This window comes from Prunus persica, chromosome G1 (assembly GCF_000346465.2).
Source record: "Prunus persica cultivar Lovell chromosome G1, Prunus_persica_NCBIv2, whole genome shotgun sequence".
Classification (NCBI taxonomy): domain Eukaryota; kingdom Viridiplantae; phylum Streptophyta; class Magnoliopsida; order Rosales; family Rosaceae; genus Prunus; species Prunus persica.
This window is the reverse complement of record NC_034009.1, coordinates 33,877,060-33,900,293: the sequence shown is the minus strand read 5'-3', so window position 1 is coordinate 33,900,293 and position 23,234 is coordinate 33,877,060. Positions and strand designations below refer to the sequence as shown.

The 23,234-nt window shown below is 39.2% G+C and overlaps 6 protein-coding genes across 9 annotated transcripts; 4 read left to right on the top strand and 2 right to left on the bottom strand.

The window, feature by feature from the left end:
- Positions 305-2,850, top strand: LOC18789248 (glucose-induced degradation protein 8 homolog). Of its 2 annotated transcripts, XM_007227438.2 has the most exons (7): positions 305-486; positions 800-941; positions 1,047-1,194; positions 1,274-1,349; positions 1,450-1,561; positions 1,734-1,825; positions 2,456-2,850. In XM_007227438.2, exons 1-7 carry the CDS (start codon positions 454-456, stop codon positions 2,498-2,500), a joined length of 648 nt encoding a protein of 215 aa, XP_007227500.1. In that variant the 5' UTR covers positions 305-453; the 3' UTR covers positions 2,501-2,850. The 2 variants fall into 2 exon arrangements, with proteins under 2 accessions (XP_007227500.1, XP_020410436.1); XM_020554847.1 differs by lacking the exon at positions 1,734-1,825.
- Positions 3,347-8,004, top strand: LOC18792740 (probable GTP-binding protein OBGC2). Its single transcript, XM_007222707.2, has 10 exons — positions 3,347-3,579; positions 3,841-4,316; positions 4,451-4,542; positions 4,751-4,834; positions 5,147-5,224; positions 5,644-5,844; positions 5,955-6,062; positions 6,374-6,448; positions 6,600-6,820; positions 7,617-8,004. Exons 1-10 carry the CDS (start codon positions 3,494-3,496, stop codon positions 7,687-7,689), a joined length of 1,494 nt encoding a protein of 497 aa, XP_007222769.2. The 5' UTR covers positions 3,347-3,493; the 3' UTR covers positions 7,690-8,004.
- Positions 7,691-10,668, top strand: LOC18789405 (dehydration-responsive element-binding protein 2D). 3 transcript variants are annotated; one of them, XR_002272925.1, is made up of 4 exons: positions 7,691-7,781; positions 8,139-9,867; positions 10,193-10,284; positions 10,501-10,668. XR_002272925.1 is itself a non-coding variant. In XM_020570410.1 (2 exons), exon 2 carries the CDS (start codon positions 8,893-8,895, stop codon positions 9,796-9,798), a length of 906 nt encoding a protein of 301 aa, XP_020425999.1. In that variant the 5' UTR covers positions 7,691-7,781; positions 8,139-8,892; the 3' UTR covers positions 9,799-9,915. The 3 variants fall into 3 exon arrangements, 1 of the variants encoding a protein (XP_020425999.1); XR_002272923.1 differs by lacking the exon at positions 10,501-10,668 and having other exon boundaries at positions 10,193-10,435; XM_020570410.1 differs by lacking the exons at positions 10,193-10,284; positions 10,501-10,668 and having other exon boundaries at positions 8,139-9,915.
- On the bottom strand, positions 10,787-13,303 carry LOC18793018 (purple acid phosphatase 2). The gene is made up of 8 exons (XM_007222876.2): positions 12,875-13,303; positions 12,549-12,752; positions 12,331-12,442; positions 11,909-12,138; positions 11,696-11,834; positions 11,402-11,622; positions 11,169-11,290; positions 10,787-11,064 (listed from the first exon to the last, which is right to left on the bottom strand). Exons 1-8 carry the CDS (start codon positions 13,052-13,054, stop codon positions 10,866-10,868), a joined length of 1,407 nt encoding a protein of 468 aa, XP_007222938.1. The 5' UTR covers positions 13,055-13,303; the 3' UTR covers positions 10,787-10,865.
- LOC18789214 (protein NRT1/ PTR FAMILY 8.2) lies at positions 15,454-17,289 on the top strand. Its single transcript, XM_020557213.1, has 3 exons — positions 15,454-15,639; positions 15,801-16,360; positions 16,470-17,289. The coding sequence occupies exons 1-3, from the start codon at positions 15,469-15,471 to the stop codon at positions 17,287-17,289; spliced, it is 1,551 nt and encodes a 516-aa protein (XP_020412802.1). The 5' UTR covers positions 15,454-15,468.
- Positions 18,608-21,398, bottom strand: LOC18792180 (protein WALLS ARE THIN 1). Its single transcript, XM_007222672.2, has 6 exons — positions 20,928-21,398; positions 20,749-20,811; positions 20,519-20,635; positions 19,925-20,396; positions 19,324-19,475; positions 18,608-19,154 (listed from the first exon to the last, which is right to left on the bottom strand). The coding sequence occupies exons 1-6, from the start codon at positions 21,149-21,151 to the stop codon at positions 18,953-18,955; spliced, it is 1,230 nt and encodes a 409-aa protein (XP_007222734.1). The 5' UTR covers positions 21,152-21,398; the 3' UTR covers positions 18,608-18,952.

Genomic DNA, 23,234 nt, shown 5'->3' with positions numbered 1-23,234 from the left:
GAAGAAAAGAAGAAAAAAGGAGAAAGGAAGAGAAGGAAGAAAGAGGAAAGAGAGAGCAGAGAGAAATTCTCCTAGAGAGAAAATTCAGTGAGCCACATATATTGTAAACACTAAACTTGTAACCCTATTATTTTACATAGTGGAAAAGTTACTGCTGCTGCTCTCCGAGGACGTAGGCATAGCCGAACCTCGTTAAATGCTGTGTCTCATCTACTTTACGTGCAGCTCTGAATTATCGCACATATCCCAGGTTATTTTATAACACAACTTTAGTTATGATATATCATCTTCATCTTTATCAAGTGTCTCGAACAGACTCGGATTCTGAATGCCACCCGCTACATAAAACCGTCGTTCATCGTGTCAGAAACGAAACCCCCTGCTTTGAGCACGAAGCCACACCCCTCCCTCCCTCTCTTCCTCAACCTCTCACTCTACCAAAGGCGGCGAATCATGGACGTCGATCCTCGTCACTACAATCACGTTGTGAGTTTCTATTTTTCGTTTTTGTTTTTGCGTTTATCAAATTATTGTAATTTCCATAATCTTATTTCACTTCCAGTCACGAAGATTATACAATTTACACCTAATTACTGTTCAATTGCATTGATTTTGGTCATTGACTCATCCATACCATATTAGGGCTTATTGCATATGCCTATTGGGGTACTTGAATGGATGAAGAGGAGAATTTTATCTGAAAATATTCGTTGGTTGATTCTATTAATTTAGTTTTCCATTGTGCATAACATTTGTATTTATTATGGTGATTTTGGGTTTTTTTTTTGGTAATTGACAGGCTATCAATGACAATGACATCCACAGTATTGTTCTATCATACCTTGTGCATAATTGCTATAAAGAAAGTGTGGAGTCATTTGTTGCTTCTACGGGGATGAAGCAGCCTGCTGACTGTGTTGAGGATATGGAGAAAAGAAAAAGTAGGTTTGCAGCAAAGCAATGACAAGTTTGCTCGCATATTGTTGTTGGAGATGAATATTGGAGTGTTTGGTGATGATGATGCTAATTGTATGCTTTGCCCGCAGGAATTTTTCATTGTGCAGTGGAAGGGAATGCTCTCAAGGCGATTGAACTGACGGAACAGCTGGCACCTGACTTACTGGAGAAAAACAAAGAATTGCATTTTGACCTTCTGAGCCTCCACTTTGTTGAACTTGTTTGCTCTAAGAAATGGTGAGCAAAATTACGGGGATGCATCTAGAAAGCTTGTATTATGCCTTTCTTGCTTTTTAATTCTTTATTTATTTGGCAGCACAGAAGCTTTGGAATTTGCCCAGAACCAGTTGACCCCCTTTGGGAAGGTGGAAAAATACGTCTCAAAGCTTGAAGTATGCTGCAACACTCTCAAGTATTCCTTATATAAATATATGCACATTTTGTATGTGTGTATGTATGTCACTGTGAGACTGAACTTTGGTATTTCTGTAGGACTTTATGGCTTTGCTTGCCTATGAAGAACCAGAGAAGTCCCCTATGTTTCATTTGCTTAGCTTGGACTATCGGCAGCAAGTTGCAGATAGTTTGAACCGAGCAGTTCTTGGTGTGTTACCCAAATTCCTTCATGCTTCTGTGTGCCATATGTGTTTCAATGCTGCTGTAGATATATCTGTTCATTGCAAATATCATATGCTTATTTCCCTGGATTGTAAACTTGGCATTTAAAACAATCAATAATGTACTGTTTTTTAATTGTGTTGCATGGTAATTGTCAGAACATTCAAACCTGCCCAATTATACTGCAATGGAAAGGCTAATACAACAGACAACAGTAGTTAGACAATGCATAAGTGAAGAAAATGCCAAGGTAATATACAGTTAGTTAATCTTTATTTTTCTGCTTGATTCTTGAGGTCGCAGTTGTTGAGAAAAATGAAGCCAATTTTAACCATGTGACCTCAGTTAGCTTTGCAGAATTTCAGTTTTTTTTTTTTATCTTTATAAAATAACTTTATCCTTGTTGGAGGGGGTATTGCTCTCTTTCGTAACCTACATACTACATTGCAAAGTGAAGGGAAATTGAGATTTTATTGTTATGAAAAGAGGGTGATTGGAATAAGCTTACACATCTATAAGTATTGATTGAAATTACATCTTGGTATCTTTTCCTTAGTAACAGGTTAAGAGATTCCTCAACTATAAGGCCTACTGTTGTGCAGAAAGATAAAAAGAGAGAGAGATTATTCAGGATAGGCACGTGCCCTTTTAGATTCATTCATTACCTATTAGATTCATTCATTATTCAGGATAGGCACGTGCTGTTTTCTTAGCAGCTAGGACAGGTGAATTGTGTGTGTGTGTGTTTTATATACATTTAGATTATGCCTTTTCCGTCCTTTTAATGGTGAACGACTTCCTAGCGGCTAGGACAGGTGAATTGTGTAATGCATAGCAAGATTGTGTTACTTCCTCACTCGATGTTGATTTGGTTTTGCAGAATGGGCCTCCATCATTTTCTTTGAATGATTTTATCAGAAGCTAATGGATGAAACTCTTTTAGTATCACTGGCTGTTCTCATATCTTGCAGTTTGGCAAGTTTGGTGCTCGGTCTTGTATGCTACACTACATGTGGAGTTGGTGTAATACATTATTTCTTGTATAGAAAGTAGTCACCAAAGGGGGTACTAGCTCTGCGCCAATTGGTTTTTTCTAGGTTGGGTTTTTGAAGTTGATCTGATGCAAGGCTTGCATATGTTATCGTGCTTATTTTGAGACTTCAAACTCGTGTAATCTACGATAAAGTATAATGTCAGATTTTGATCAGGCACTGTTGTAAAGTTTCTTTCACACGTTTTATATCCAGTTAGCTCTTCCTTGGGTCAACTAGTCTTGATTTTGGCTTCAAATTGATCCCAAGTTAATCTACATGATGCAATTCTTTCCCAGTTAATGTGAGTTACTTGGTGAGGATAATTTTTATTTTCATATTTTACCATAAAAATAGGAAAATTATATTAAAATTAGAAGACCCAACACTTGTGACCGTGAGGAGAATCACTTTCATTGAAAGGGCCCCGGTTTGAACCCTCGTACCTTGGTATTGTGTTTGTAAAAAACCTCCTCCTCTCCTTTGTACTTTAGACCATCACTTGTATTAAAAATTAAAAAATTAAAAAAGAAGGGCCCTGGTTTGGAAAAATCAAGTTGAATTAATTAAGAAAAAACGTCTCCAATATATTTGAAGAAACATCAAGTCGGTTTGCATAAATTTTAAATAAAAAAGAAGTTAAGTCGGTTGTGGATATGGACACGGCCTTAAAACTTACGCGGACTTTCTCGGTCAAGTAAGATTTGGGCTTTCAAATGACGCATATCACCACCGACCCAAAGAAAATGGGCTTAAATTAGAAAGTCAGTCCCGCCAGACTTGCAAAAAATATCCCTGTCGTCTTTGTCTGTTGCTCTGTTACTGTTTGTCTCGCTCGCCTTCCTCACTGACTCACTCTCTCTCTTGCTGCTTCTCTCTATTCGGATATGGTGTCTCTCATCTCCCCGCCACCATCAACTTCCTATCTTTTCCGCCACAAGTCCTCGTTCTACGGCACCGTTTTACCTGAAAGGTAATTTCTAAAGATTAGAGCATCTTTACATTTAGAATATTGCTAATAAAAATACAACGAAAACTATGAAAAATCTTTTTCTTCCCCAATTCTCCAAAATTAAATGCAGCATTTTATGCAACCAGCAGAAACTTTCTTATGCTTTCATTTTGCTACGCTAGTATATGAAAATAGAAAACTCTTTGAGATCACTCCACTCTCTCTCTCGCGCCTTTCTTCAGCTTGTTCCTGTTCGTAATTCCCATGGTTTGTTACGTATAGGTTTGGCCAGGTCTCGCAAAATTTGAATAATATCAGATACTACGCAATAAGCTGCCGACTTAGTACCAGAGCCAAAGAATCTCCTGCTCAAAAACCCAATACTTTAATCAAGGAACCTCACAAGTACTTTGATCAGGTCATCATCACAGTTCGCTCAGGAGATGGCGGACATGGCGCAGTCCTCAACATGCCTGACCAGAGAGCTAGTAAGCCTCAAGGAAAACACGAGAAGGAGAAGCTGAGGAGAAAAAGCTTGTTTAAACGGGATTTTGGTGGGTCCCTTATTCTTCCTGTGGGTGGCCATGGAGGTGATGTTGTGATCTATGCTGATGAGGGTAAAGATTCGTTACTGGAATTTCACACGAAAAATAGGTACAACGCAAAACGCGGTGGGAATGTGGCTGCAATGGGTGTTTTGACTGCACAATTGCATGATGGGCTTTCTGCCCCAACTTTGCGTATTCCAGTGCCTCCAGGTTTGTGCATTGTTTTGCAGTGAATGTAAAGAATTGGGATTTTCATGAGAGATTTTCTGTTTAAATAGTTTCTTCTTATCACTTTGTTTATCTTCCATGAACCTTATCTCTGTATCCGCCTGTGCTAACCTTAGGTACGGTAGTGAAGCGTAAACGAGGGACATTGTTGGCTGATTTAGCACGGCCAGGTGATGAAGTCCTTGTAGCAAGGGGTGGACAAGGAGGGGTGAGCCAACATGCCTTAAACGGAGTGAAAACTTCAGGGAAAAAAAAAACAGTCGTTTGTTTATTTTTCTTCAGACTCAGGAACTTTTGGCAATTGGGAAGATAGTCCCAATCTACATTACAGATTATTCTTTATTCAGTAAACTGTTGTGTAAATAGTATTTTCAATTTGCCTTTTACATTTACATTTTTCTTGGATTTTGTGGCAGATTAGCTTGGTAGAAATGCCAGAGCATAGCAGAAAAAAGTTGATGGCTTTGACCACAAATGTGATGAGAGATGATAGTGATAAGGTAATGTGGTTGCGAATATATCTCGACGGAGACATAATAGTGTTTTGATATGCATTATATAGTAAATATCTCCATTGAGACATGTGCACACTCAAATTTATTGAAAATTTCAGGCAATTGTGATGTTTATACATTAAGCTGCTCAAGATTAGCCACTTTCTTGACTAACATCTTCCCTCTCTATCTCTCATTCTCTTTGTGGGCCTGTTCAAGCAGTAGAAAAATATAACTTATCCAATAACCAGACTATTTTAGTCATATGTGTGTTTCTTATTTTGAAACGGTTTGTAAGCCATTTTCAGATGGTTGCAGGTTTTAGCTGTTGGTCAACCAGGAGAGGAGGTTAGTCTAGAGTTGATTCTGCGAGTTGTTGCTGATGTTGGTTTGGTTGTAAGTATTGTTTTCCTGTTCTCTCCCTGGGGTTCCTTTTTATTTTGAAGTTCTGCTCATAGAAGTTCAATGATCACATTGTGATGTGTTAATGAAACTGTTGGTAACTGACACTCTTGGTACCTAGATTTCCAAAAAATAGACAATACCTCACCGGTTGTTTGTACAATGAAATGGAGTAATAAATCTTTTGATCAAGTTAATTTGGAATAGAATCGAAGAGAAAAACCCTTCTAACTCCATTAAAAATTTTAATTGAGTAAATGTAAACAAGTATTCCTTGTTAAGTTTTTCTTTTTTGTTATAGATTATATTTGGCCTTTCATGGGTGGAGAATAAAGAAATTATAGAGCAAGGCTACTTAGTAAAGGTATTAGTATGGTCTTTAGATTGCTAATATGTGCCTGCCTTTGTTGTAGGGCCTTCCAAATGCTGGAAAATCAACCCTTTTGTCAGCCACTACACTTGCAAGACCTGATATTGCGGATTATCCTTTCACAACCTTAATGCCGAACCTTGGACGCCTTGATGGTGACCCAAGTTTAGGGCCACAGATGTATTCTTCTGAAGCAACATTGGCAGATTTGCCTGGTCTTATCGAAGGGGCTCATCTTGGGAAGGTAATGTTTTTCTAAGGGGCTCATCTTGGGAAGGTAATGTTTTTCTATCTTGTTTACTCACTTATGCTAAAGCTCCAATTGTCTAAATTCAAACTCTGGTCATCCTTTAGGGTCTTGGTCGCAATTTCTTGAGGCATCTGAGGAGGACCCGGCTATTGGTCCATGTTGTTGATGCCGCAGCCGAGAATCCTGTAAATGACTACAGAACCGTCAAAGAAGTATGTGTCCTGTTATTCATGTGCTGTATTTTTTTATTAATAAGTTAGTGTGTAATTACTGATATCAAACTTTCATTCTAGTTGCTTGTTGTTAAATGTCATTATTGTGCCGTTACCCTATGAATGATGATTCTTTAATGGTAGTTAGTTTTTCCCCTTGTGATTACTGGTTAGCCTCTGTTGTTTTGATATGGAGAAGATTTGAATTAGTGGGAGTGTTTACCATGTGCTCGACTTTTCCTTCTTTTTTCCCCCTTCCCTCCGCATGTCAGTATTTGACCTGATGCTAACTACCGGCCTCATATTTGCAGGAATTGCGAATGTATAATCCTGATTACCTTGAACGACCATACATTGTGGTGTTGAATAAAATTGACCTTCCCGAGGTTTGTGTCGTTTGTTTTTTAATCTTTTCTACTGTGGAAAATGCATCCTGGTTCCTATCTCTGTTCTGTGCTGGTCACTAATATCTTGTTCAGTGAAATAACGTCATCTCCTAAATCTCATGTTTGATTGAAATATATCTTCGCATTTCAGGCAAAAGACAGGCTTCCATCTTTGACGGAAGAAATAATGAAACTTGGTGTTGATAGGCCATCTTCTGAGCCAGAAATGAGCAGTACAGGTGCAGTTCAACAGCTGTCCTCTGAAGGTGGGAATGCAGATGGGAGTTCTCCAAGAGTTCTTACTAAAGACAAGAAGGATAAAGATATTGAGGACTATCCACGACCCCTCGCCATTGTAGGAGTCAGTGTTTTGTAAGTTCTATCCCTAAAACTTTATCTTCTGTTTTTCGAGTGCTATCTTTTTCTCCACCGGTGTTATTTGTTATTGTTATTTGACAGCCTCCTATATTTTTCCTGTGCGCACGAAAAATGGTCATTTGCTAATGTTTTGAAACTAAAGAAAAGGACTTTCCATTCTCATTGAAGAAAAAAAAGTGAAATCTATTTATTTGGGAATATTTTTTTTTAATGACGGCATATTATCAATGATTTTATTAATAACTTCCATTTCATTTTTTTGGGGTAAAGAATTAGTAACTTCCATTGGGAGGTAAAATAAAGTTAACATGTTTGTTTGCTATGTTATCCTTATCCACATAGTAGCCGATATCCTCATTCAGGTTTCTCTACACCCTTCTAAACGGCTCCCCATCCTTTTGGGTTTCAGTCAAAGCCTTGAGGGAGAGAAGAATTTGTTTTTTATGAATCTCCTACATGTAAAATATTTATAGAATTTTTGGGTTCCACAATAAAAACTATTTAAATGTTCAAGTTTTACAAAACAAAATCCTGGATTTTTTTTAAAATTCTTCATGGGTAATTGTTTCTGTGACCGAAAACATAAGTAGAGAACTATTTTGCACAATGTTGAATATGCATGCCTCACACAGCTTTTCAGTTGGAACTACATTTTAGCGTTCTTGTTTATTTTTCTTACAGATTATTTACTACAGATGTATATTCCTCACTATACTCCTGCTTAGTTGTATATATGAAGTAACAAGAGCAGCACCTTAAATAAAAGTTTCAACTATGTTGGTTTTTGCAGGAAAGGCATCAGAGTCGACGAGATGTTGAAGGAGATAAGGGCCGGTCTGAGAAAGTGCCGAGGTGCAAATTAAGCATTGGATTTGAGTGCGAGAACATGAGGTTTTCGGTGTGAAACAGAAACACCTACAAAATTATTATGCACGAGGTTTTCTGGATTAGACAGGTTAGAACAATTTTGATTTGTAACTTGTACATATGCCAAATATGTATAGATAAATTCTAGCAGCAGCATATACTATAACGAAGTCACGAATGAAATTTTCTTCAGCTTTCGTGCCGGGTTTCTTAATTCATGAATGAGATTCTAGTATATTAAGTGAAATTTTATTCTTAACAAGAACCTGTTGGTAGGTGTATACTATATATAGAATGATGGATTCATAACATTCTTTTATCCGTTTGTGTGTTTTAGCATGTCGGGGTTCGTTGGTACGGTTCGTACCAAGAATCCTAGGATTTTATTTTGGGTCACAATTACGATAATTAATATTATTATGTTTTTCTGCCGTTGTGATTTTAGCATCTGGAAAAGATCGGATAACTACAAGAGAGCATGTGTGTGCAATGATTTATTTGCTGCAAATATAAGGACGAGCAGGAGCAGTGGGAAATGGGAATCAGTTCGTAAGATTCATTCTGATCTGTGTACGTGAACTTCTATCCTTTTCGGAAAACTCGTAAGAGTGGCGGGTCCTACATGGATCCGAATTCATATGATCCATCCATTGAATCAATCAGTTGTGACACACACTGCGTACATGGGATTCATGTCTCAATTCGTCCCCCTGTGCTGCTAAACGCTACCCTGTGTCTGGGAAATAATGTGGGTTCTTATCTCCAACCGTTTCAACACCGCCTCCGATAGTAAATGGCCCATTATCCGAATCCCCCTCCCTCTCTGTCTCTCTCTACTTCCCTAACCCTTCATCCAACCAAACATTTTCCTTTCGAATTTTTTCAAAAAAGAAAAAAGAAAAAGAAAAACAGGAGAGTTTTTATCCTTTCTATAAATTTATTAAAAAATAAAATAAAAAAGTAAAATATATGAAGAGCAAAACTGGAATTTTGCTCCTGCCCGATTGCCACCTGAGCTAGTAAGCAAACAAAGAGGTAGGCCAAGTGTTGTATAAGAGAGTTAAACAGTGAGGCTGGCCGTGGACACGACATGTCCTGTTCGCTATGCCAAGTATTCAACCAAAAGCCACGTTTCAGGTTATGTCTCATAACTCCTTCCTTCCTTCCTTGTCGTATAAATACCGCCACCCTTTTCACTTATGGCTTATCACACGCACCAAAAGCAAAAACAGAAGAAAAAGAGGAAGAAAAGAGAGAGAGAGAGAGAGCTCGGAAACACAGACACAATCCCTACCCCTTTAAATCCCAGAGTAGTGTGTCACTGTCAATCAACCACAATGTTGAAGTCAGAGATGAGCAGCGTTAAGGTTGGGGAAAGAAAGCAAGTGAAGAGGCCTGCACAGGCCAGTTCAAGAAAGGGGTGCATGAGAGGGAAAGGAGGCCCTGAGAATGCCATGTGCACTTACAAAGGTGTGAGGCAGAGGACTTGGGGGAAATGGGTGGCTGAAATCCGTGAGCCCAACCGAGGTGCTCGTCTCTGGCTTGGCACTTTTGACACCTCCCATGAAGCTGCTTCGGCTTATGATGCTGCTGCGCGCAAACTCTACGGTTCCCAGGCCAAGCTCAATTTGCCTGATCAATATCACCATCAAGTCCCTTCCTCTGCCAACACCCACATGCTTTCACAGACGCCAAACCCATCAGCCCAACTAACCCTTCTGCATCAGAATCCATCAGGTACTTCCAGTGCCTGTTTATCAAACGATTATGCTGCTCCTCTCAACGATGTTGCAGTTCCAGTACTTCGCGATCATTTTCCGAATGTGAAAGCTCATCAGCCCCATGGTACTTACCCTGAGCCTAAGCCAGAGGCAGAGCACAGCAAGATGAAAGTGGAGGAGAATATGAGTGGCAATGAAGGAATGGAGTCTGGAATTTTCTGGGGCAACGTAAGCGGAAACTTTCCGATGTTCGATGACTCGATATGGGTGGAGGCAGCCATGTCCCTTGATTTTCCGGTGATAGAAGATCATGGCATTTTTTCCAGCAACTTCGTCGATGGAAGTGTTTGGGAACCATTGCAGCCATCTCCATGGTGCGTGTAAATGTGAAGCTACAGAGCTAAAGAGGGTGTCCTAGGAAATGAAGTTGCACAAATTAGAACCTCAGTACTTGTATGTACATCCATACTCTATATATATATATATATATATATATATATACGTACGTAGTGTAAGAGGTAGGGGTATATATATATAAATATTTATAGCACAAATATATATATATATATAGAGAGAGAGAGAGAGACAGAGACAGAGAGAGAGACAGAGAGGTGTATCTACAGGGCCGCGGCCCCGCATGGGTTTTTCTGCGCTTGTCGTGGTCATTGTAGTGTGCTGTATATATCATAAATCAATTTGGTTTTTATCTTCTTTTCTCGTCTTTTTTTTTTATAATTTTTTTTAAAATTAATATTTTAGGGGCTGTATGTATCTGCAGGTATAAATGACCACTCGAGCTTGCGCCTTGCATGCCCTATTGTCCTTGTGTATGATATGATTATGAACAAATACAAATATACAAGTATAGAGGTATTGTGATATATTATGTGAATGAATTCTCTTTCGATATCTTCTTGTTTGAATGAGACTTGTGCCAGCCTTGGCATGACGTTGGAGCTAACAGAGCTCCTCCTCGCCTAAGTTTAGCATTGGATATATTCGTCGTCTTATTGGAATTCCAAGTTTCCTTTCCTAGTTTGCTTTCAACTTTTAATTCATTATTATGATTTATTTCCCTTGCCACAGCGGTGGTTGTCCTCTCCTCTTGAAGCTTTGAGTTTGAACTTGTCCATATCACAGCTGAGCTGAGACACAAGTCCCATTAATTCATCTCTATCTCTGTCTCAAGTCGGGGCCTGCTTTGAAACAAGGCATCAATCACCAAAGACTCAAAACGTTTCTGCACTTATTGCAATTGGGGAGTTGATGGATGAGCCGTAATTTTATCCTTTACCCTACTTTGAAGGAAGTGGTGTCAGACGACATAAAACACAACAGAGCAGTTAATTGCTTCATCTTTGGAATTGCATGAGAATGACAACAGCAAACTTTGCAATATTTCATTCATTCCATAATGATAACATGAAACCTCTTTTACATATCAAATAACATTACATGGCGGCTAGGAGCTGCTCTTCCAGAGATTTCCAGTATCTGTTTTTCAACCATAGAGAATCAGCTTCTACTGCATACCCATCTTGATTCCGATGCCAACTGAAAAATGCATGACTTCTGTTTTTTATGTCGAAAATCCCATGACCAAAGCTAGCTTCCCGGAAAGCTGAGTAGCTTGGCTGCGGTTCTGTCATTCTGCAGACAAAAGAAAAACCAGTACACTTTTCAGAAACTTTTTATTAATGGGAAAAAAGACTGCCCCCGCCAAATATCATATAATTAGCAAAATCCATACTTACTCAGTAACCAATCCTTCTAGATTTCCTCCATCTCCAATGGTTATGTAAACTGGGGCTGATTCGTCACTTATAGGGCTGCACAGTCCATTCACAATGTTGTACGCAATATTTGATATCCGCTCCTGCAATGCAAACATATTTGATTTTAGAGTTACACTATTGAGAAATCCATTTTTTTTTTCAGTCATTTGAAAGCACTGCGTGCCATTGTAATAAGGAGAATCTGCACTTACGGATCTTTCATAGGCATGAACATGACCAGCAAAGATAATGTCTACTTTGTACTTGACAAACCATTGCTCGTACATCACTCTCATGGATTCTCCTTCCATATAGTGATGTGCATAGCTATTATATAGTGGAGAATGCATAAGAACAATAAGCCATGGTGTCTCTGTTCTGTTCACTTTTGGCAGCTCCTTTTCAAGCCACTTGTATTGAGGAGTATATTTCCCTGAAAATTAAAGTACAATTTATACTCACAAACAAAAACATGGCATAGAAGCGAGAAGCAAGCATTCTTATACCATATGCGGAGTAAGAGGACAAGACTATGATATATGCTGAAGCTCTCTTGATGGAGTACCAGAGAGGAGATGTACTATGTGAAGCTTCGTATGGAACAAAATACCGGTTTGTGTAGGGTTTGAAGGGTTTGCTTTCACCCTGCAATAACATTGCAATTACACATTTTCTTTCAAATTATAAGTTCAAGAACCAAATAAGAAAAAAAAACATACAAGTTCAGGAACAAAATCGATTTCGTGGTTTCCTGCAGTCCATATCCAGGGTTGATAAGCAGCATTTCTCTCTGTGAACCTCCCCCATGTATCCCACCTGTTATTGTCATGAAACGGATAATCATCTGCATAAGAGAGGTCCCCAACAAACAATACCGTCTGCCCTTTTGTTGGGTTCAATTCATAATGGGTAAGTGTTCGATTTGAATCGTGAGTTTGACCAAGATCCCCTGCTCAAAATGCACACCAGAGTGAGAACAAGATAGAAACACACAAGCATAACAGCTTTGTATAAAATTGTGTTTATCTGGTATCAATACAATGGTACATTATATATCAAAGCGAACAGCCTGCAGGCAGAACAACCTTTCAACTAAAAATGGAACTAATAAGAAAACTTAGATGGATGAAATTTGAAATACCTATGAGGCCAAACGTATAAGCAACATCAGGACCAACGCCAGGAGGGGTTGTGAACCAAAACCGCCGCGTGGTATTACCAATCCCGACTTCATAGTAGTATTTGGTGTCAAACTGCAGCGGCGATTCAATTTAAACTCTCTACCTTCAATCCAATTCAAAAACTAAAGAATGATACGGGGGAGGGAGACTAGTGCCTAGTGGCAGGTACTTTACTTACCTCCAAATTGTGAATGGTGCAGTGATGAATGTAACCAGAAATGTAATTGAAGTAGTGGTAAGTGAGAAGAGTGCCTTGAGCTTGGTTTTTGAGGTTGGTATTATTTTCTGCCCAGTAAAGCACTGTACTTGAACCAGGTTCATCTGGAGTGACCCAAGAGACAATCACACCCCTCCCCTCATGATCTCCTTGTGTTATATGAACCTTGAACAAATCATAACACTTAGAAATCAGAAAAACCATAACCCAGAAATCAAATCATGCAATCTTGAACAATTCATAAGAGTTTTTGTATCAGTATTTAAAAGAATGGTTTATAGAAACACCTGCTGAGGGGCATTATATCCGGGAGGCACTTGGAACACATCACTGTCTAAAGGCATATCAAGGGACAAGTCATCATTTCTAACATAACTACTTGTTATCCCACCCTCACAGACCTCCAGGACAACCAGTAACATACCTACAAGCCCAGCACTGTTCAATCTCCCTGTTACCTTCCTCATTGTTCCAGCCACAAAATTAAAAACTATATGCCCATTTTTCGTTACAATCTGCTCTTTTTATTTTATACAGGTACCAGCAGTCCTGTCCTACTCAATTGGAAGTTGCAACAGACTGTAATCAGAAACACTGTAACTCAAGTCAGGAAGAGGAGGAGGAGCGAGTGTACGGATTGCAGATTGATTGACTGGTGTTGTGGACACGTAGGCCAGAGTGGCCAACCGTCAGTCAAAAGCCCAAGTGCCTGCCATTTGTACTTCCAATCAGAAAATTCTTTGTCCACGCAACATTACATAATGATTCATGGCATATTCACTTGTTGGAATCGAATATGCACCTCCTCTCTAGACTCTATGATTGCTGTTTGCGAGTTAGTTGGTTTCCATCAAATGGGCCGGGGCTAACCACTTCACATAAGTTTTTGGGCATAGGCTAAGGCAACTCATGATTTTGGGCTGCCATTTGCATATCCAAATCACATGAAATTTCTATCACCAAAAATCTCAAGTTTTTTGGGCATATGGTATCAAACTTTATAATAAAATCTTGGGTTCTTTAGGGAAATGTCCATGTAATGCAACTATTATATTGTAGACATAAATTTATTTATTTTTTATGAAAGCGATAATCTACTTTACACTAAACTAAAATACGAGATGGGGGATTCGAACTCAGGCGCAGAGTGGGAAGCACATCTGCGCTAACTTGGCTAAGCTCATGTCTGCAATTGAACCTTTTTTTCACTTCCAACAAAAAGTCAAATTTAAAATATGTTACCATGTAAGATAATATTTATCCTAATAGTATACACCTAAATTGCAATCTATGCCATATACACTTTAAGATTTTTGAACGAATGTTACGCTTGTTTCCTAATTTACAGTCCATAATTTATAGTCTGTCAATAATTATGGTTCTTTTTAACATTGAATGGAATTTATTTTCTCAATTTTAGAGATTATGTTTCCTTCAAAAAGAACAATGATTTACCTACCTTGATACTAAAGAAAGAATAATAATAATAATAATATCTTGTATATGTCCACGAAAGGATAGGTATCCTACAAAAAAAAGATAGATAAATTATAAATTTGTATATGCCACGAAAGGATATGCTATAAATTTGTATTAGGTATATTATCTATTATTCCATAATATATAGAATGCGCACATAACAGGGTAAACTCTAATTATGGGAAAACCGGATTTTAAGCGTAATTAGGTAGATAAGATGATGAATTCACTACTAAAAAAACTCACACTAGCTACAATATTGTAGGTAAGAAAAAAACTAGTGTAAAGTGAAAAAAAAAAAACCAAATTTACTATAAAATCTTTATCTTCCATAGGAATATTGATGAAAATTGTGTTGAAAGAAATTTATTCGTCATTTATAAATTTCCCCCAATATAATTTCTTCACACAGTCGGACTCGGTGATTAGGGGAATTGGGTTGGTTCCTTCCTATGCACTTTGGTTTTTCATCATTCTCTTCTTGGGATGAGCCCCAATCTCAAGTTTGGGGAATTGAGGAGAGTAGTGTGTTATTGTTATGTAATGTGCCATATGGACACAATCTAATCTAGTCTTTGTCCATTTCGCTTGAACAAGTGCTTAGGCGGCACTGCAGTGAGACTAGTTCCTGCATCTCCCTCCCCTTTCGTCGCCCTTTAGGTTGTGTACACAATAGCAACATTGTAACCTCCTCCAACAACTTGCCTTATTATGCAACACTTTGCTCAATCTCCCAACTCGGAGATATTTTTAATTTAAAATTTTTCAGTGCCGCTCCCGACAAACACTTAAAAACAGCACAAACTTACTGTAAGAAGGTCCAAATCATGAAGGTAGGTCAAACTCTTCTTTTGCAATGACAGCAGCGAGCTTATTTAAATTGGTTCCCGCACGTAGTTAGCTTGAATAAATCTCCTAGCCAGCTCCTTTTGCAAATAGCATAGTCTCAATGGAGCAACCTAAATCAGCTGCAGGCGATCCATATGACAAGTCCTTCATTCAGCCCTCCATGGAAAAATTTGAAGATTTTGACCAAGTCTTCGAGAAGGTAATTCACAATTCTTGATCCAAAGCCAAACTAGCTAGCAAGAGCAACATATGATATGAGTAGAGTTTTCTTTTCTCTAACTAACTGATATATCAACATGTAGGAAGAGAGCCTATCCGCTAGTTTGGTAAGCAATGGACGTGTGGACTTCCATGGAAAAGTTGCAGACAAGAAAAAAACTGGAGGATGGAAGGCCTCTCCATTTATCATAGGTAATTATTTACTATGATAACATTGCAAATTTATGTTCATTAATTGTATGTATGTATCATATCTTTATGTTGCCTGATTAATGGAATGCATGCAGTGAATGAGGTAGCTGAGAGGCTGGCATTTTTTGCCGTTGCGGTGAACATGGTGGCTTACTTGGTGTTTGAGATGCGGCAATCGCTACCAAGGGCAGCCACCCATGTCACAGATTGGATTGGAGCTGCCTATGTTCTCACACTTGTTGGAGCCTTTTTAGCTGATGCTTACTTGGGCCGCTTCAAAACCATCATCATTTTCTCATGTGTCTACGCCGTGGTATGCATTGTCATTTGTAACACCACTTTGATTTTGGATCATTGGCCCCACAAGCCTTCTTGGATATCTAAAGTGGACTGCTTGTTATCTAGACAAAGCCCATATGAGTGATGTTGTTTGTTTTTTATGACTTTGCTTTGCATACGTGTTATTACATATAGGGAATGGTCTTGTTGACGCTATCCACCTCCATAGACAGCCTACGTCCACCGCCATGCACGACCCGGCCATGCAACAAGGCAACCGACGGCCAAACTGCCTTCCTCTACGGCGCACTCGGCCTCATAGCCCTCGGAACCGGCGGCATCAAGCCGTGCGTCTCATCCTTCGGAGCTGATCAATTCGATGAGGCTGATTCAAGAGAAGTCCAAACCAAATACGCCTTCTTTAACTGGTTCTTCTTTGCCATAAACATAGGTGCGCTGTTGGGAATTACGGTGTTGGTTTACATACAAGATAACAAAGGGTGGACTTGGGGTTTTGGAATTCCAACGATGGCCATGATCTGCTCCATTGCCATCTTAGCCGCTGGTGTTCCATATTATCGTTATCAAAAGCCCATGGGCAGCCCTTTCACTAGGTTTATTCAGGTGGCTGTGGCCTCAGTGAGGAACCATTTTAATGGGGTTGAGGTGGTTCGTGAAGCTGATCTGTATGAGGTTAAGACCAACCAGTCTGATATCTTGGGTGCCCGAAAGCTACCTCACACTACACAATATAGGTAAGTCTATATATAATAATATCTGCCTCGTTTATATAGCAATATGCATATTATATGAAGTTCTTTGTTTTGTCCAAAGCTTGAAATAAAGGTGTTTCTTTTCGTGAAGGTTTTTGGACAAAGCAGCGGTGGTGACAGACCCAGAGGGCAGCCCAAAGAGTCGTTGGATGCTATGCACAGTGACCCAAGTAGAAGAATTCAAATGCTTCATAAGAGTCCTCCCCGTATGGACATCAACCATAGCCCTCTCCATCTCATTCTCTCAACTCTCCACCTTCTTTGTCAGCCAAGCCAACAAAACCAACCGCCACCTCGGCCCAAACTTTGAAATCCCCGCAGGTTCCGTCCCCGTATTCGCCGCAATCAACGCCCTCATCCTCGTCCCCATCTACGAAAAATGGATGGTTCCGACCATCCGGAGACGCACGGGCCACCCACGTGGCCTCACATCGCTACAAAGAATGGGGGTCGGGCTCTTTGTCTCAATCTTTGCCCTGGGCTCAGCTGCCTTGGTTGAGAAGAAACGCCGAGACCACTTAAACCCGTTGAGCAAGATGAGTGTGTTTTGGTTGCTTCCTCAGTTCTTTCTCATCGGCACCGCTGAGGTTTTTACGTACGTGGGACAGTTGGAGTTTTTCTACGATGAAGCCACGGATGGTACGAGAAGCATAAGCAGTGCAATGTTTTTGAGTGAGATTGGGATCGGGAGTTGGTTAAGCACTGCGCTTGTTAAGATCATAGACAGTGCGACTGGTGGAGAAGAACAAGGGTGGTTGAGGAACGACTTGAACATGAGCAAGCTTGATTACTTTTATTGGATATTGACGGCCATCAATGGGGTTAATTTCTTGGTGTATTTGTGGGTGGCTCGGCGTTATAAAGGTAGGCATGGTTCACGCACCAGTGTGAGACATGGGGACGAGAGTTGATGTGTCAATTAGTGAAACCTTTAATTAATTTCATGAATTAATACAATTCCAAAGTGTGCGCATTTGTTCATTAATTATTTTTGTCCTGCCTTTTTCAATATAGAGATTCATTTGAGTTGAACTTTTACTTGTTTTTGTGGATGGCGAAAATATCTCTTTGAATACTAAATTAAAGTAGTACAGGATGGTCAAGGGGGAAAATGGAAAGAATGGATGCCATTCACACATATCATTAAAAGGAAAAGCATCTTACAATCATAAAAGAAATGCATGCTCTCCAGAGAAAAAGTAATTTTGTTACTATTGTGTAGCCTTTTACTTAACACTTTAATGATGCAATGTTAGGATCTGTTAATTATACATTTAAATCTTCAGGCAATGTTAGGGACACTAAATTTGTGCACTAAATTTAAGTTCCAAATAATATGGCTCGTGCTATGTAATAATATTTAATTAATCAATTCCAACTTGAATTATAATTTAGTTAATTTATTTTAGGAAAAAAAAAATTTTTAAACCTAATTAATCAAAAGCCCTGCAGCTAACCCTAAACAATTAAACTTGCCGTCATACCACCATGAGCGAGGCTTGTTCTTACTAAAGTTGTAATTTAATCGGTTTCAGTGGAGACTCTTTCTTTCAAACCCTCTTGGTGTAGGATCCGATGCACATACATAAGATTCTATATTGATGATGATGCACAACATATACACAAAGCTAACGGCCGGAGTCAAAACTGAAATATATAAATAGCCAATTTAGCCTTCTCTTTCATTCAATCGATCGGTTTATGTGGCTGAACTCATCAGACTTCTCTTCTCATCATTCATTTCCCCTATCCTCAATCATCTTCATGGAGTCAAAATTGAGCCAGGTCTTCGTTTCAAAAGTCTCAAAATCAAATATCCTGGTTTCCAAGCGAGGATGATGATGATAAAAGTCTCAAATTCTGATGCTTGTTTCCAAGATGATGATGATCAGAGCCAACAATGGTACAACTTACGATAAGTTTAATTATTTAGGGATGAAATTAGTTAACTAAATATTTATGACGTGGCATGTGGGACTCAAATTTGGTGTCCCTGGCATTATTCTTAAATCTTACCAGCAATTTTGTCACCACACTAGTAACATAATAGAATCATAAACAATAATTAGATCACCTACCTACCCCTAACCAATATCGGATTTTTCTTCTTGTGATTATATATAGACGTGAGAGACGTGAGAGACGTGGTCAATTAGTGCTATGTTTCCTTGCTGGGATCGTAATTAAGTGCATGAATTAGCGAGTCATGACAATGTAAGAAAGACAATGTAGGCAATAATGTTTCGTAAATCAAACGATAAATTAACATATAAAGCATATGGGATTTGAGGCTCTGAGGCCCACATAGTTGATAGCTGACAATGATCATCATGATATCCACCCCCCTGATGAGATATCTCTCTCTCTCTCTTTGATTTTTCCTCCCTCCCCTACTAAGAAAGCGATTGAGTAAAAGTGAAAAAATTAAAGAAAAACGAAAAAAGGAACACCTTCATACACACACAAAGCTTTCTGATATATATAACTGAAAAAGCAGTACTTTTTTCTTCTTCTTCTTCTGATCTTGAAGGCCAAGGGGCCAAGGCTGTCGTCAAAAGTTAGGAAATAGGGATCTCAAACATTTTCGGTTGATGGAGGGATGAGTGGCTGAGTGAGGGACGTCTTGGCTTGGCTTTTCCTGTTGTTTGCGTGCTCCGGAGTGGACAGAATTCCAGCCCTGCTGTTTGCTTGAGCTATTAGACCAAACTTTCTTTCTTCGTTTTTACCCCACAGCACTAGGTACAGTCCCACTATGATCAGCACCGCCCCAATTATCCTGTCAAATGTACATCACCCTTGTTATTATTAATTACTATTTACTACATGTAAATATACATTTTAATTCCACGACAACAAAGATGAGGCCAAAATGTCATATGTCTTGAAATTTTCTTTATGTACTTATGATCAAGTATGTATGTATGTATGTATGTATGTATAAGTACCCGCCCAAGTAGAATTCTTCGCCTAAAGCGACGGAGGCCATTATAGCGACAACGAGGGTCTGAACAGGTTGATATACAGCAACAAAGACAGGGCCCCCTCTGTCTATGCACCATATCTGTACAGCGAATGCGATCCCTGAAGCAACCACTCCCTGCATTTTTCATCATATTTCATAATTAATTCATTTAACCGCAAAAATATTAATTAATCAAAACAAACAAACAAAAAAAAGAAGAAAGAAAGAAAGAAAGAGTTTCATATTTCACTTTCAATACCCACCACACCACCACCACCCTGCATTATTGCATTTTTGCATTTTTGCATTTGCAAAGCATACTTGAGTATTCGCACATGAACAACAAGTATTGCCCCCTCCTTTTATTTCTGCCGACTTTGACACACTTTTACTTTGGCAAGCTTTTTGTTAACTAACCAAGAAACTATTGCCTAAATCTCGGGCCAAAGAATAACATTTGTTCCTAATTCGACCCACTCTCATTTTTTTCCTGGCTCCCACCTCAGCAGAACAGGGCCATGCTCGTCATTTTAAGAAATAATTAATGTGTCACACTTTTATTTTTAATCTATTAAGTTACTGACCGCGTATAAGATGCTGAAGACTTCTCCTCCGTTGTGAAAGATCCAAGCCTGAGCGTCTCTCTCAAAAATGGCAGCGATTACGATGAACTGTATGAGACCAAAGAAGCAGGTGTAGGAGGTCACAGAGAGACGAGCCGGGTACTTCTTCAGAACCGGGGCTTGGAAGACGAGCCAGCCGGACCACGACAGGCAATGCCCGATCAGGTACAGGCAACCCAGAGTCCAGCTCTTGCCATTTGCATCACCAAGCGTTGACATTATTGCTGATGAAGATGATGAGGATGATAAGGATGATGACGATGATACTATGGAGGTAGCATTGCCCATCAATCTCATCATCTGCAGTGGGGGAGTTGGGCTGTATATGGTGGGACCCTTGTACAGAGTAATTACGGAGGCTCCGGCAACGCAGAAAATCGTTCCGATCACCTTTGCGATACCGTCTTTTCTGTTTAGCCTCACGTGCTCAATCCTGCAATGTTTAATTATATAGGGACATACTTACTAGTTAATCTTAAGAACATATTAAGAATTCAAACATTAATTAACTTGTATTGTTCATACATGCAAGAGGGAAATTGAGTTAAAGCTTACCTGAGTACGGCTGCCATGAGGAAGGTGATGGCTGGGACGGAATTTTGGATGGCAGAAGCAAAGGTTGGAGATGTGTTGTCCAACCCCAGCAAGTAGAATCCTTGGTTTGCTGTTATTCTGTGGGGAAAAAGATATATAATTAGTTTGAAATAAAAAGTGATCAATTATCACAATATACAAATCTTGGAATTTTCATCAAATTAATGTGCAACTCTTTTTTTCAGTCATACCCAATAAGCGCCAGGAGGAAGAACTGAACGAGAAAGTTTAGTGTAATTGCAGGCCTGTCCTTCCTGATATTAATAATAAGAAGTACAACATGTTAATTCATATGAACTATTGCTAGAGAAGAATTAATTAATGGTAAGTACGTAGGTTATGAGTAGTGAGGATATCTATATATACGTACTTCTCTAGAAAATAGGCAAAGGGAAGGAGCATAAGCAGAGCGATGATGTTCCTGTAAACAGGGAAGACAAGCTTGCTAATGCCCATGTTGAGGGCAGCTCTAGAGACAACATGGAAACCAGCATAGCCAAACTGCAAGGCCAGCATGGCCCCATGCAGTTGGAGTCTCTCAGGCACCGAACAACACATTCTCTTCGCAGAGGCTGAACCTACTGCATCAGCCATTGAAATACGATCTCACCTAAGCTAGCTGATCAAGCTAGCAAATTAGTGATAGCTGGTGTTGTTACAAAGTAAGAGAAGTAATTAAGAAGAAGAGAAGTGGTGGAGAGTTAGGGATGAAGTTAGAGATATAAATATAGAGAGGGAAGGGAGGTCAACAGAGTCAAGACTCAAGAGAGAGTGAGAGGAAAGGGAAGTGGGGGTCCCACGAGGGCCCTAAAAAGACGTTATGTCAACTGTTGTTAAGCTTGAAATGTTTTTGGTTGTCTCCCACATCACATAACATAATATTCTGCTCTCTCTCTCTCTCTCTCTTGGGGCTTAGCTGACAAGACAAGTCCCCAATCGATCGCACTACCACTAGTAAGCTACATGTATATGAAAAATGAAATGAAATTATTTATTTAACAGCTTCTTCTGTTTTGGCAGCACGCTATTAATGATGATAATTAAGAGGTAGCTAGCTATTAGATATTAAGAGGTAGGGGAAAGAGCCGCCATGGATGAGGATCCATATATGATTCATGATAGATAGCGCGCACGAGGGGATGTGGGAGCCTCATATGCCCATATGCCATGCGTTCTCATCCCCCGTGAAAACCTGCAACCCCACCACCACCACCACATCCCCCTCTTCCCCACCACCCTTTAACTAAATATTTTACTCTGCACACACACATGTATATAGTTTTATATCATGGGTGTAATTTATTTGTGTGTATTTTATCTGTATTAGTTAATAGTTTTACTGTTCCCTAGAGCATGAAACTTGCCTACACGATTAATTTATATCCGCCGTACGTACAGGTATCAAACCTTTGTTGGCACTAAGGATACCCTTGATGTGATGATGATCTCTAGTTGCATTACGTACCTAACGAGTATAGTCTTCTCATTTGCAGAGAACACCCTCGGTTGAAATGGTGGTTAAGATTTAAGATCATGGGATGGATAAAAGCCTTGTTTTGGACGAGGGTGGTCCACCCTCGGTTGAGAATTGAGGTTTGATCAGAAAAAGGTAAGAAAAAAATATACGCCACTTTGATAGAGATGCAGGACCATATCCATATATGTGGCAGGCAGTGTATATTTTTCAAAAAGAGAAAAGTAATAGCCAACAGGAAGAATCCATCTTTTCTAGCTCCTTGATCCTTCTTTTCGAATATAAACTAAACCAAGAAAAACTAATGGCGCTCTTTCGTTAATTAATCATGAATTAGAGAATTAAAGCTTCTTTATTATGATATCTTTTGTTTTCTAAAATAAAAAAATATGAAAGTGTTTCTTTCTTTCCACTGACACTGAGCGAGCGAGTAAATATTATTCCGACTGGTGACCGGCCACTCCCAAAGTTGGCTGGATCAATTGTGATATATCCTCATTGATATGAAGCCTCCTCGCTTTAAGAGACAGGCTGCCTCCCCTCAATTGAGACCACCATCATTCTTCTCTATTTCAAAAGAAGAACAAGGCCTGGGCCTGCCCCAGTAAGTAACAATATAATATATATATATATATATATATATATATATATATATATAATCTCTTGATCGTTAAAAGGTACTTCTTTCTATCTGACAGTAGGGTTTTGTAATCAGTATTATTTTATTATTGTAAAAAGCTACAGGTTCGGAAGAGAAGGACGGGGTCTGACCCGGCCTGCATGAACCGGTCGGACACCACCCTGACCAAGCCAGTTGTGATGCTAATTGCATTTGCTCAATTCCATTCTCTTTGCAGTTGCATAATTACATGACTGACAGCTAAAATTAGATTTTGTTTGCACGAGAGAATCTTCCTACCCAGTGTTTGGTCGACTCCCTCTCTCCGTCTTTGACTCATTAAAATATACTCTTTTTCTTTTCTTTTCTTTTTTCTCTTTTTCTTTTTCCTTTATAAACTAAACTAAACTCGATCAACTTTTTCTTTTCTTTCAATTTATGGGATGCAAAATAGGCAAAGTTTGAGCCTAAAACGAGAGATTCGAAAATGTTGGGTAGGGCAAGTAGTACATAAGTATGTAGCGGACTTTCGTTTTATGCTGTATGATTCTGCCTTAATATGGAAAAAGAATGTGAGTATCAAG